The following is a 14,673-nucleotide window of genomic DNA, read 5'->3' as shown; positions in this document are numbered from 1 at the left end:
ATGAGTGAGTCGATCGCACGAGCGCCGCCGACAAAAAGTGTGTGTTTTATGTTACTGTGCATGCGCATGTATTGCCCTCCCTCAATATGAATTAGTTTGGTCTGTTCCATCCCTGTTCTGAAACACCCCCCCCCCACCCCCCCCCCCCCCCCCCCCCCGTCCCCCGACATTTTCACTTTTAATTTACGGAGGGAGAGATATTGACACTTTCTCGATACAGTGAATTTCTTTAAGCAGATTAATAATAATTGGAGATTAATTTTTACAACTATTTACTAGTATAAAACTATAATAAAATACAAAAACGTAAAGTATCATAGGGTCAATAAGACAAACAATATATAAAACTACGAATAAAGACAATATTTTCAGTGTCCCATAGCACCAGTCTCACAGAGATCCGGGAGGCTTATAAACAGTTTGTCAGCAAAATGAAACATTTTGACAGTATTGTGATTTTTTATTATTATTATTTTAAAAGATGCAAGACAATACTGCCAAAATGTATCTTTTATAGGCTGTTAGAAAATATTCTTTGCATTGTCTCTTATTGAGTCACAAGGGTGTTAAAAATCATACATCATTCAAACTTATTCATATCAGTGTATAGTTAGTATAATTTTGAAAGTGCTATAACTCACATGTGGAACAATGTGCAGTGCCATGAAAAAGTATTTGCCAATTCCTGTTTTTTTTTTCTATGCATATTTGTTACACTTGTATGGGTGGAATTTCACCTAAACACTTGAGGAAAAGACAAATTGGCCTTTTTGTTTGTGAGATATCATGAACGATTCACAGGGGTTATGATGACCAACACCTCTTCCCTGGTCTACCAGAGCCGATTGAAAAGAATGGCAATCAAACTGAACAGGTAAGCTGAATTAAAATCAGTAGCAGCATTAACTCGTGTTAGTAATTATTATGGTAGTCAATAATAATTTAAAATAATGTTTCTCAGCATTATTTCGAATTAATATTGACTACCATAATAATTAAAATAAGTAACTAGTTTACTAGCATGAGCTAATGCTGCTAATGCTTTTATTTAAGCTTACCTGTTCAGTTTTGTTGTCATTCTCTTTTCAAATATTGTCTTTACAGTTAAAAAAAAAATGTTAGTCTTGATATCCTTTTCTTTGTTTCACTAATATGTCCCAATATACTATTAGAGCTGTCAGAGCCCGCGGAACTGCAATTTCCCCTCAAAGGCATTATCTGCTAATTTTAGGAATTTTACAGCATCTGCTTTTAAAGCTTTTTCTTTGTCGCGTAAATTTTCAGCTCCACCTTTTCTTTTTTTTCCATTTTAATCCATGGCAATTATTTATTCTTTGCTGTATTGAGAAATGATCCAAATCTCTCCCTGTGTAAATTACAAGTGAATTACACATGTGGAATACGATTACAATACATTCACATGCACACAAACTGTGCCGCTTTGCGCCGGATAGCCGGGGGAAAAAAAGAGCTCAGAGCCAACAATAGCGTTCAGCACAATAACTTTATCAGCCTTTTTCAGGTCAATATTATGGTTTGCGTACTGATTGAGCTGGCCCGCATTGGCCAGCGGCCCACCGGGAAAACGCCTGGTACTCCAGATGGTCAGTCCGCCACTGGTCAGGGACAGTGAGTCTGGATCCAGCAGCAGGTCCGGGATGATGTTGACCAACACCTCTCCCCTTCTATACCCGAGCCAAGTGGATGGCAATCAACTAAACAGATAAACTGGAATTAAATCAAAGGCAGCATAGCTCAGGCTAGTAAACTTGTTACTCATTTTAATTATTATTGTAGTCAATAATAATTCAAAATACGGCTGAGAAAATATTATTTTTAATTATTATTGACTACAATAACAATTACTAGCATGAGCTGATCCTGCTACTGATTTTATTCCATCTTACCTGTTCAGTTTAATTGCCATAGACCAGGGGAGAGGTGTTGGTCATCATCAGCAGGCACTGGTTCATCATCACTGACCTGCTGCACTTTCAGCTTACACTGATGAGTGGTATATCTTACACTGACTGCATCAAGATGATACCCCCTGACAAGCTAAAATATTTACTGTAAAAAAATAAACCGTAAATTTTACGGCAAAACGTTACCGTCAAAAATATGGTAGCAACGTTATTAGTTTTACGGGATTGCAACCACTGTACTGTATATTTTACTTGTTTATTTTACGGTTTATAACTGTCTAATTAACATATTTATGTTGCTGCATATTTATATTATGCTATATATATATATATAATTAATTCACAAAGCAGACAGAAAACTATTTAAACTAGGGAAAAATCTTATTTTTAATATAATAAACGGAACATAAGTGAATTCATTCAGCAATTCTGTGAAAGCACCAATTTATCACATTAGCTGGGAGCAAGAAGAGATATAAGTTACATTGCTAAACATTCAGATTTTACCTTTAAGAAACTATTAAGAATACTCGTATACAAACCTAAAAAAAAATCATCAATTTTGTCTTATTTTTGTGAAAATAGCCTACATGTCTGCTGCAGATGCATCAAAGGGGTTTATGATAAAATACACGTGTGTTTGCTAGATAATAATAAGCGAGTGCTTAATATTATTGTGAAATTAGAGTTAAGCAGGTGTCTTTCTAGTATATTGTAAAGGCAATCATCTCTTTTATCCCAAAACTTTTGCGATACGTGTGATCGAGAAATTGAGAATATTATGGTCCAACAATACAAAAGACATACTGTACACAAAATGCAACATATTGTAATTTTTTTCCCCAACTTTTTTTTTTTTTTAACTTTGACAAATTTAAAGAGGGGGAAAATTGTGTTAGACAAAAAAAAGCAACATTAAACTTTTCTGTCAACAGTATTCTGGACATGTTTTACATAAAAATAAATAAAATAAAATCATGTCACCCACAAAAAAAAGAAAGAAAAAAGGTTCTCACTGTACAAATCTTAAAAAATAAATAAACATTGTTTAAAAGGAAAATGCACAACCTTGTCCTTAAGGTCAATAATACCAACAAAAAAATTGTTAATTTACCATATTAACAAAATTTACATTATTAACCCCTATTTTTTGCTATCAAATACAAACAAAGCCCAAATATATTGCATCCAAAACAAAACATCCAAACATTTTTAATAAGTGCAAAAAAAAGGCCTTCATTTGGAACTCAACAAACTCAAGTGCTCGATGTTGGTTTACACTTAAAGTTTGTTTTTAAGCATCTGTACTTTTGGTGTAAGTCTGGTAGCATCCAGCTGGAGGAAGATCTTCTGCAGTACCTTAAAGAATGTTTTCAGGCTCTGAGGATAACTGAGGTTCATTGCATATAGTACACCCATTAAGACCGCACATGCAGTAGCGATGTCTCCCAAGTCGTGAAGCACTTCAACACCCTCAATAACAATCCCAACATCAGCTGGAGGAGTAGTGGCATCACCTCCAACATTGATGCTGTAGATGCCAAATACATGTTGAAGATTATGGAGTTAATTATGTGCCAAAATTTAACAAACAAACACACTTTTTCAGAAATGCAGCGTTTTGCAAACAAACACAATCTGCTTTGCAAAGAAAAAAAATCGACTTTCTCACAAATGCGCCCAACGTATTTTCTCATAAAAGCGCTCAACCTATTTTCTCACAAATGCAATGGAGCAACTTCCTCTTCCAAAACAGCAGATGGCGCTATCGGTCAATTTACTCTATTCTCTTACTGTATGGTTTACCCTTATGTCCTAGAGGAATATGAGTGGGGAACAGTTTTGAGGTGTCTATTATATATCCAGACAGCTAGACATATTAACAATCCACTATCTTTAGGATAGAGCCCTGTAGGGGAATACAGTTATATCAAACCACAGTTGCATTTTAATTAACTATTAAAAGCTGAAAGAACTGCCTTCATGTTTGACTTTTTATATCCATAACGGACGTATGCGACATGATGCATTAAAATCTTTTATAATTAGTGATCATATCTACATTAAAATAATCTGTGTCTGTAGTACAATCCTACATTGTAAACAGCTGTTGCAGCCCGAGGTGTAGATACAGTAAGATGCAAGAATCATTGTATTAGACAGCATGCATGAAATTTATGAAACTTTTTACAAGCAGGTTTGTAATAGAATTCTGTCTGTAATTCAGTATGTTTACTGTTTATTTAAAGCTTTTCCCCCTTATAACTTTGTTAAAGATTATTTAAATGTAGATATGATCACTAATTAAAAAGATTTTGATGCATCATGTCGCATACGTCTGTTATGGATATAAAAAGCCAAACATGAAGGCAGTTCTTTCAGCCTTCAATAGTTAATTAAAATGCAGCTGTGGTTTGATATAACTGTATTCCCCTACAGGGCTCTATCCTAAAGATAGTGGATTGTTAATATGTCTGGCTGTCTGGATATATAATAGACACTTCAAAACTGTTCCCCACTCATATTCCTCTGGGACATAAGGGTAAACCATATAAACACGTTGTTTGAGGTCTCGGGAGAATAGAGTAAATTGACTGATAGCGCCATCTGCTGTTTTGGAAGAGAAGGTTGCTCCATTGCATTTGTGAGAAAATAGGTTGAGCGCTTTTGTGAGAAAGTCTCCCAAAGAGAACCTCAACATCTTCAGCTCTGCTACCTCCAACTCTGCCTCCTGTCTTTTTTTCAGCGCCACCGTCTCTAAGCCGTAGAGCATTGCTGGTCCCACCACTGTCCTGTACACCTTTTCTTTTATTCTCGCTGATACTCTTTTATCACACAACACACCTGACACTTTTCTCCACCCATTCCAACCTGCCTGTAACCACCTCTTCACCTCCTTTGAACACACTCCGTTGCTCTGCACCTTCATAACCTCTGCTCCCTGTATTCTCACCGTTCCTCTTGGGTCCCTCTCATTTACACACATGTATTCTGTCTTCCTGCGGCTAACCTTAATTCCTCTGCTTTACAGAGCATACCTCCACCTCTCGAACTTTTCCTCCACCTGTTCCCTGCTCTCGCTACAAAGCACAATGTCATCTGCAAACATCATAGTCCATGAAGACCCCTGTCTTACCTCATCTGTCATCCTGTTCGTCACCAGAGCAAACAAAAAGGGGCTTAGAGCCGATCCTTGATGCAGACCCACCTCCACCTTGAACTCTTCTGTCACACCTACAGCACATCTCACCACTGTCTTACAGCTCTCATACATGTCCTGCACCACTCTAACATACTGCTTTGCCACTTCAGACCTTCTCGTACAATACCACAGCTCCTCTTTTGGCACCCTGTCATACGCTTTCTCTAAATCTACAAAGACACAATGCAACTCCCTGTTACCTTCTCTGTACTTCTCCGCCAGCATCCTCAAAGCAAATACTGCACTGATGTACTCTTTCTAGGCATAAAACCATATCGCTGCTCACAAATGCTCACCTCCGCCTTTAACCTAGCTTCCACTACTCTTTCCCTCAGCTTCATTGTCTGGCTCATTGGCTTTATACCTCTATAATTGCCACAGCTTTGCACATCTCCCTTGTTTATAAAAATTGGCACCAATACATTTCTCCTCCATTCCTTTGGAATCCTCTCACTCTCCAAGATCTTGTTAAACAAACTAGTCAGAAACTCTACTGCCACCTCTCCTAAGCACTTCCATACCTCCACAGGTATGTCATCAGGACCAACAGCCTTTCCACTCTTCATCCTCTTCAACGCCCTTCTCACCTCACTTCTACCAATATTTGCTACTTCCTGTTCCACAACAGTCACCTCTTCTACTCTTTGTTCTCTTTCGTTTTCCTCAATCATCAACTCCTTAAAGTACTCCTTCCATCTTCCCATCACCCTTCTGGCATCTGTCAGTACATTTCCATCTCTATCTTTAATCACTCTAACCTGCTGCACATCCTTCCCATCTCTATCTCTCTGCCTTGCCAACCTGTACAGATCCCCCTCTCCCTCCTTACTGTCAAGCCTAGCATACAAGTCCTCGTATGCTCTTTGTTTGGCCTTTGCCACCTCTACCTTCACCTTACGCTGCATCTCCCTGTACTCCTGTCTACTACCTTCAGTCCTCTCAGTGTCCCACTTCTTCTTAGCTAGCCTCTTTCCCTGTATACACTCCTGGCCTGCCATGTGGAAGGTCTGGGTTCAATTCCCAACTAATGCCCATACCCCAGCCAATGGATGCAGTGCCGGTTCCAAGCCCTAAAATCCCTAAAATGGGACGGTTACATCAGGAAGGGCATCTGGTGTAAAACCTGTGCCAAGGTATTGTGTGGATCAGGTGCTGTACTGTGGCGACCCCTTGACAGGAGCTTAACTAAACTACATAAATTTGGGTCTTGTTTATTGTCATTTTACTTAGAATTAGAAGACAAACCTATTGATATTGATTAAAACATGTTTTTCTAATCTTGTTTTTATTTTTTACTTTTGGTAAATAATAAAAAATAAATAAAGAGTCCATGAGACCTTATCGCTGATTGCATGAGACATTTGTCACTCAAGATATACAAGAAGTACTGCAGCCTCAAGAATATTTTAATGCTTTAAGGCTGCAGTACTTCATGTGTATCTTGAGCGACGGATGTCTCATCCATTTAAGAATCAATTCAAAAATGCCTATTGTTGCAGACAGTGAGGAACGCCTGTAACATGATCACAGTATGACAAAAAAGTTGATAATGCTGCTGCCTACTGGTCATTTGGCCTGTGGAAAGGCCTGCAACCTGCTGCCCACCAAACAAATAGAATTTCTGTTTCATATATATGGATATCTGTCAAGAGTCTCATATCTCTTGCAATGTTGGCAATGACCATAACTATAGTTTTCTGGGTTGTGAAGCAGTTTTCTCTCTCCCATAGGGGGAGTTTGACACTTGCATTGAGGGGACAAACATTTTTAACTGACGTTGCTACACTACTGTAGATGTAGACTGGAATTAGGAAATTGAGCAGTGCACATCACTTATTAAAACCAACCTAACAGTCAAACATGGTTGTAGCATCATCATACTGTTGGAATGTTTTTTTGAGACTGGGTCTGGGATGTTAGTCAATATATGACTGGACAATCAAAACCTTCTCCAGAATGCTCAGGCTCTCAGCCTGGGATGAAGTTTTACATTTTAACGAGACCATGACCTAAAGCATAATGCCAAGAAAGCACAGGCTTGGCTTCTGTAAAACTCTGAATGCAATAGAGCATCTCTGGAGAGACCTGAAAATGGCTGTGCACTGACCCTGCTTGTTCAACCTGGTTGAGCTTGAACAATTCTGGCAAAAAGAATGGAAGAAACTTCCAAAAGTAAGAGGGGCAAAGTGTGTAGCATCATTTATAAAGCTGTCACAGCTGTCAAAGGTGCTTAGGCCAAGCGATGGGTTTGAATACTTATGTAAATGGGTTATTATTCCAAAACAAACAAACAAAATCTCCAAAAACAAAAAATCAGATCATGGTTATTCAGTTTGCATTATTAAAAAATGTAATAAAGAAGGAGGAATGTGTGGCAGCAAAATAGAGATGAGCAAAGCAAGCCTGCTATCTACTGGCTGAAAACGAGCTGTACATTGTCCGCTTTTGGTGGTGCTAAAAACACATCACAAGGCAGGTCTTCAGATCATTTCAGAAATATATTACAAAATTATTGCACCATCCCAATGATTTCACAATCACTGGTCAGCTAAAACAAACCGATGCTTTTAGTGATGAGATGGGTGTAACTCTGTCCTGGAGCAAACTCTGTCATGTTGCTCTTGTTAGTAGTAAACCACACAAATAGCTCAGATTTCACACTGAAGTGAGCTCCCTTAAAACATATCATGTTTTGATATTCCAGCCTCTTAATTTGAAAGATATAACACACAAATGCAAAAGAGGAACAATGTGAATTACTGAAACACATCTATTGTGTCTTGATGCTGTGAGGTCGATGCTTAGGCCTCCTCTTTGGCAGGAGCTTGAGCTTCTTTTTTTATTAAAGCTCAGTTCCTTCTCGGAGGTGTAGCGCTTCCGCCTGGACCACCAGTATTTAGATGATTCTAAACCTCTTCGTGCTGGGGTCAAGGCAGCGTTGGGCGCAGATTCAGGTGCAGGTTGTTCCTTGTGGAATGCTGAGTACTTTCTGGACTCCTCCATCCTCTTGATTTTAAAGTAAATGATAGACAGTATGGAGCTGTGGAGATGAAGTCAGGAAATTAAATATATTCTTTACTTTTTTTTTTTGGCACAGCCATTTCAAAATCTGTAAAGATGTAACATATTTTAACATGGTTAGGATAGCAAATGTTAAACAAAATAAAATTCCTTTTCAGGTGAGATATTTCAGATGTTAATAATATCCGATATTGTTTTCTCAACATTCATTCTAAATGAATAAAGAAGGACATCTGGTATCGCTTTTTCCTTTGTTCAGTGCCCTTAATCTAGGGACCCTGAAAATTTAAAATTGTCAAATGTATATCAAAATAAATCTCTTTTTGTGTAACAGTAACACCAATGACATATTTTGGGGTTACTGATAATATTTTCATATAATTAATTATAATAAACTATGTTGATGTTATTATGGAACAGATTTGTTTCATAAAAAAAAATCTTTAGATGAAAAGGATATGGTCCTTTTGATGTATGATCACAGTGACTTGTTCTTGCAACAATTAAATAGTGAACATCAAAGTAAGAAAATGTGTTTTATGATTGAAAGTACAGTACATACTATACACTTTTTGATTTTTTATATTTCGATAAATGATTTTGTCATCAGCAAAACTAAGAGACAGCACTTTCCCCCATTTTTGTAGAATGACCCGTTTACTCTGCATGTAGCTTAACTTCTACTGGGGCCAAGGATCACAGAACTCTCTAAAACATAGTAACATGTTTGTAAAGCAATAAAAGCGTTTACATCTGCTGCTTAAAAAAGATGCAGAAGGAACAAAAACATCTTGATTATAGTAAACAGAGTTTCTCTGACCATTAAATCTGTAAAAAACTACAGTGAGCATGTCTATATAAGTCTGTGATTTACCTTGCCATCCACGCTAATGTCACAGCTGCTGTTATACTGTAGAAAAGTAGAACACTCACTCACTCACTCACTCAATCAATCAATCAGCATGGCTTTGGACTGTGGGAGGAAACCGCAGTACCAGGAGGAAACCCACGGTGAGAACATGCAAACTCCATGCACACTGAGATGGAGGTGTAAGGCGTGAGTTATACCCACTACGCCACCATGCCACCTAGCACCTTTAACCAAATTTTACACCTCTGTGGCATAGGAGCAATTTGTAAAAAACATTCAGCCATGATATAGTATTTCTTTGTTTTGTGCAATTTTATTGTCATTTTAATTTACAACTGCGAAGCCTAGTTAGACATTACTGAAGTTAACAATATGATTATATAAATTCCTGAAGAGCCACCGTGTGATCATTAGTCGATTTGTAACACTGGAACTTTTCATTTAAAAAATCCTATCCAACCGTTTCTGTTAAATGATTCCTGTGATATAATTAAAACACGCTAGGGGGCGCAAGACACCTCAGTCAATCCAAGTTAGTTGAATTAAACTCACTGAGGAGTCTTTCGCCCTCTAGCGACGAACGTTGTGATTCACTTATTTGAGTATATTTTTTAAATGTATGGTGTAAATGACATTAATATGTATAATAAATATGTATTAAAACATATATTAAGTGATTAAAATAAAGAAATTTGCACACTATAGTTGCAGTAGTAAGTGAATTAGTAATCACCCGTAGCCATAGAACTGAGCGTGTAAAGGTCATTTCCGGTACAAACGGAAGTCCAGTTTTTCCACAAGAGGCAGATGTTGCGGTTTATTTTTCCCCCACCTGTATTGCGGTAAATCCCGCCTCCTGTTTTCTGATTAGTTAGTAATTTACACACGTTTTTCATCCACTGATTGGGCAGTGATATCAATAATAGGTTAAAACCGCTGAGATAATTGAATAACATGTACTGAACAGGAACTAAATTTAATATTTTAAGTATAATGTTGATAAATATGGCATTCTTATCTGTTATTTTATATTAGACTGAACATATGTTATGATGTAAAATAAAAAATATATATGTATTAAAGTTTATTTACACATGTTTTTACTTGACTGATAATTCATCATTGATCTGCTCTTGTTATCATCGCTAATAATACAGCATCTCCTCATTTCCGCAAAGCTGTATGGTTGCTATGGTGACGTAATCAGCAGGCTTCTTGGCTCGGCCAATCGTAGAGTAGGGGGGAGGCGGGATATGTCGTAATACGGGTGTGGGGACGCATATTCCGACGTTGAAATGGTATTCAGCCGAGAAGCGGATCTCTGAAACCCGTCCCTGATCGGAACCGAGCCAGATCAGTGCATCAGCCGGCGAGGCGGCTCGTTTCCTCTCGCGTAAAGAAATAACTAAAAAAAAAATGGCTGCGGGGAGCGTCAACCCGTTCAACACGAGCGACTCGGAGGAGGAAACGGAGCGGCGGAGACGCGACGGCGGCGAGAGCGAGCAGCGCAGCCCGAGTGATGAGGCTCAAGGCCCGAGCCCGGGGCCCTTCTCTCCGCCGCCGGCTGATGCGGATCCCAGCGCGCTCGGTGGTTTGTTATCCAGCAGCCGGACTGTGGCGGCCCTCGGGCCGGGCGGTGGTGGCGCTGAGCCCCCGCGGGTGCCCGTGGACGCGATCGCGGCGCAGCTGCTCCGGGATCAGTACATCCTCACGGCCCTGGAGCTGCACACCGAGCTGCTGGAGGCCGGCAGGGAGCTGCCCAGGCTCCGCGATTACTTCTCCAACCCGGGGAACTTCGAGCGGCAGAGCGCCACACCACCCGCCTGTAAAGAGCAGGGGCTCGGGGCTGCAGGAGCGCTGAGTAAGTCCCACCACGCCTCTGGTCACTGTAGGGAATGTCAGATCCGGAATGCCAAGAGCAACTCTGTAACACATGGAGTAGACCTCTCAGGGTGCAGGATGTTCATTATCCCCTATATAGTTAGTATACACGATAATCTAGGAAATAATGCATGGGGTCTATAGTAGGGTTCAGCCCCTGGTCACTTGGAAATCTGTCTAGTACAGTATAGTGAGTACAGAGACAGATGGCTTCCATTTTATAGTGCCAATAAAATGATGGATTCAAAACATGGCTTGCAAATGTTTTCCCTTTCTAGTGCACTTGTGTAGGGATTAAAAGAATGAGCAACGTCTGCCATCTTTTCACCAATTATTTTGACTCTTGTCTCTATTGTTATTGCTTGGTGCTTATAAACAGTACCAGCTTCATCACCTCTGCTTTTACACTTGCTTCCAGACATCCTGGAAAGAGACAAATCCCAAACAGATTCCTGCTAGCAACATTGCGTGTATAGTGCACCCTGTGTAGTGCACTAAACTTTGTTATTTTATTTCCTTTTATAGTTTCTATAAGGTGTTTCACTAGGGGCATCGCAATACGATATTATCACGATACTTAGGTAGAGATTTGATTCGTATTGTTATCAAGGTTTTTACAAATATCCCGATTTGATGTCAATATAATACTTTTTTTCAGATTTTCTTACAATTCTAAACAAACTTAATAAAGTTTGGTGGAAAAGGGGCTTGTGTGAATAGTTTAGAGTAATTGAGTGAGTCACCTGTAGGAAGGTCATGGGGCCTTTATGTCATCCCCTCCGTATATGACATATATAAGCAGTCTCCTACTTGATGTATATGATGTAGCCAGATCCCTACAGAGAGAGCAGGTGCCATTACTTTATACCCTATATATAGTGCAGAAATAAAAGCAGCTGAATCTCTAAGACACATTAAAAATCATAGTATGTGCAGTATAGAGCAACAAAGCTTTTTTTGATTCTGATTCTAGACACTGCACAAGCTATACGAGTTTTAGTGTTTAGTGTTTAGTGTTTAGTGTTTAGTGCACGTTAATAGGCATTTGTGAGACAATAAATAAAAAACATAGTAATAGCTTCTTAATGGCCCTAAAGAGCAGACTTCATAGGGTGCAAGAATTGTTGTTTTAGAGAAGAAGGTAAAAGAAAAATGTCGGTCGTTTCTGTATGACATATAGTGCACTACATAGGGTGTTATAAACTGCACCCTTATATAGTGCACTACTTAAACGATAGGTCTATGAAAGTCATTATTTGATACCAGATCATTATAGTTCTCGACATAGGGTGCATATGCCCTTGTTTCACACTGTATGTAGTGCAGATCATCTTTAGGTTTGTGTGTCATGTGTACATCTTCCTGATGATCACTGTGGAGTTTTTCCCACCTCACCGATCCCAGCCCTGCAGCTGCTGGATAAAAGGAAAAGGAAAAACGATGCTGTTCATGTGCTCGGTACGTAACCATGTGCGATGAAAGATTTGCAGTTTGTGCACTGTGTGGGATGAAATGGTGAGCTGTCTTTCCTCGCTGTCACTCCTCCTGCTGTGTGATTTGTTACTGATGGTGTGTCCTTCTCTGACTCTTGTTTACTTTTCACAGCATGGCTTTAGATTGTTTCCACTTGTTTCTACTGTTGCTGATTTTCTTGTCAAGGTTATGCATGCGATTGGAGTGTTTGACCCACGGCATACTTCAGGACAGGTGTAAGATAACGGCACACAGGGCCGTGGTTCAGGTTTCGTCAGGTGCTGTGAAAATACTTGCTAGGTTAAAGTTTTTCCCAGTAAGGACAGTGATAATCAGGTCACAAGGAGCCTACTAGTCATTACAAATTGTGTGAAACGGGTTGGTTTTTGTGTAATATGATAAAATGATGCCAGTCGTTCCCTGTTTTGTAGGGAAAGGGTGTGTGTGTGTGTGTGTGTGTGTGTGTTTGTTGCTACAGGAGAAGGAAACAAGATGCAAATATATCATGCGCTCCCTGTCACCAACTTGAGTTTGCCACCCAAAGGATTCCTTACTGCACATATAGTGGAAATACTGTACAGTGCACTACTGTATGTAGGGTGTACTTCTCTTCTCTTTGCTATCCTGTGTAGCGTTCTGTGTGGGTTTTGGGATTTGGCTGTGTCAGCAGTGTTACAGTGTAATAAACCCTGTCAGCTGTATTACACTGTGTCTCCGTCTGCTGCCTGCATTACACTGTCAGTGATGATCAACTGTGTCAGCTGTATTGCACTGTGTCTACTATGTTATATCATGTCTCTTAAAACACTGTGTCGGCTGTGTTAAATGTACAGTATACAGTAAGGTATACAGTATCCTAGGTTTCACACAATGTCAGTGGTGTAATGCTGCCAGCGATGTAACACTGCGTCAGCTGTGTTACATTTTGTAAACGGGTTTACACCGTGTCAGCTGCGTCGCAATGTGTCAGCGCTGGTTTGCTGTGTTGTACTGGGTCAGTGATGTTACACTGGCAGCTATGTCACACTGTAGAACTGTGTCAGCCGCATCGCACTGTGTCAGCGCTGTTATGCTGTGTTGTACTGTGTCAGTGCTGTTACACCAGTGTAAATTCTGATAAACTGTTAGCTGTGTTACACTGGGTCAGTGATGTTACACTGGCAGCTATGTCACACTTGTACAACTATGTCAGCCGCGTCGCCCTGTGTCAGCCGCGTCGCCCTGTGTCAGCCGCGTCGCCCTGTGTCAGCCGCGTCGCCCTGTGTCAGCGCTTTCATGCTGTGTTGTACTGTGTCAGTACTGTTACAACAGTGTAAATTTTGTTAAACTGTTTAACAATGTGTCAGTGCTGTTACACTGACAGTAAGGTCAAACGTTTAGCTGTGTAACATTGTGTAGCGTTTCGCTAGTATGAAATACTAATATTAGTATTTATGATAATAGTATAAAAAAAATAGTATAAATGACTTTACTGTATACACTTATAGTGCATAGCAGAGTGTAGTCCTCTTAGTTATCTGCCTCTGTTCGTACTGGGCACACAGTGCACTACAAAATGACGCTGTTCTCATAGTTGGGCAACTAAGCATTAGCCAACTCTAATAAAATTCACCAATCCTCTTAGCTGGACTGCACTGCCAATCTGTTAGGACGCCACACCAGCGGAATATTTGCTCTTCTAATTGACCCTGTGTGTGCTTTGTGCATTCAAGCCAGGATCTTTTCTCATTGTTACAACTGCATGCCATCTTCCCGGGAGACTGACATCCTGCTAAGAAGGAACAGATGGCTCGCACTCCCAGCCACACTCCTTTTGTGTGGAGGAGATATCTACCAAAATGTCACTTAGAGCTGGAGCAGGAAAAAAAAGAATGGCTTTGGACATTAATTTGTATTTATTTCTGCCGAACTAAGGCCATTTAATATTTCTAAATCATGTTGGGTGTGATGAGGTTAGAATCTAAACCAGTTGCCTTGCTGTGGATAATACAGTTGGCTAGAAGAAACGGTTGCTGGTTACATTTCCAAATTACTTACCTTTAATTTAAAGCCGTTTATGATGCAGTTATCTTCTTGTCTTCCAGTACCCTTTTGTCTTTACTCACCTGGGCCTGATTTCTTAAAGGATACTGTTAACGTTATAATGGCTATAAACTGTTGCTTTCTTTTACCAGTATCTCCTAAGATCAGTGAATAAAATGAAAATCTACTGTATATATTAATGTCTGTTGTTAAATGTTAAATGATGTGTGACTTGTGTGACTTTATTTATACCAGCATTGAACAGCATTAAAGATCTA

General features: G+C 39.5%; 1 protein-coding gene across 6 annotated transcripts in view; it reads left to right on the top strand.

The window, feature by feature from the left end:
* The first annotated feature begins 10,270 nt into the window (after positions 1-10,270).
* relch (RAB11 binding and LisH domain, coiled-coil and HEAT repeat containing) overlaps positions 10,271-14,673 on the top strand; it is a 50,091-nt gene continuing 45,688 nt past the window's right edge. For 4 of the 6 annotated variants that reach the window (XM_053487736.1, XM_053487735.1, XM_053487734.1 and 1 more), the window contains exon 1: positions 10,272-10,880. In XM_053487736.1, coding sequence (XP_053343711.1) covers positions 10,436-10,880 — 445 coding nt within the window. In that variant the 5' untranslated portion in view covers positions 10,272-10,435. Of the gene's footprint in view, positions 10,881-14,673 lie in introns of all 6 variants that reach the window. The other 2 variants (XR_008356432.1, XM_053487737.1) reach the window with 1 other exon arrangement.

Source organism: Clarias gariepinus, chromosome 26 (genome assembly GCF_024256425.1).
Source record: "Clarias gariepinus isolate MV-2021 ecotype Netherlands chromosome 26, CGAR_prim_01v2, whole genome shotgun sequence".
Classification (NCBI taxonomy): domain Eukaryota; kingdom Metazoa; phylum Chordata; class Actinopteri; order Siluriformes; family Clariidae; genus Clarias; species Clarias gariepinus.
Note: the sequence above shows the minus strand (reverse complement) of the source record. Positions and strands in the feature narration are given on the sequence as shown.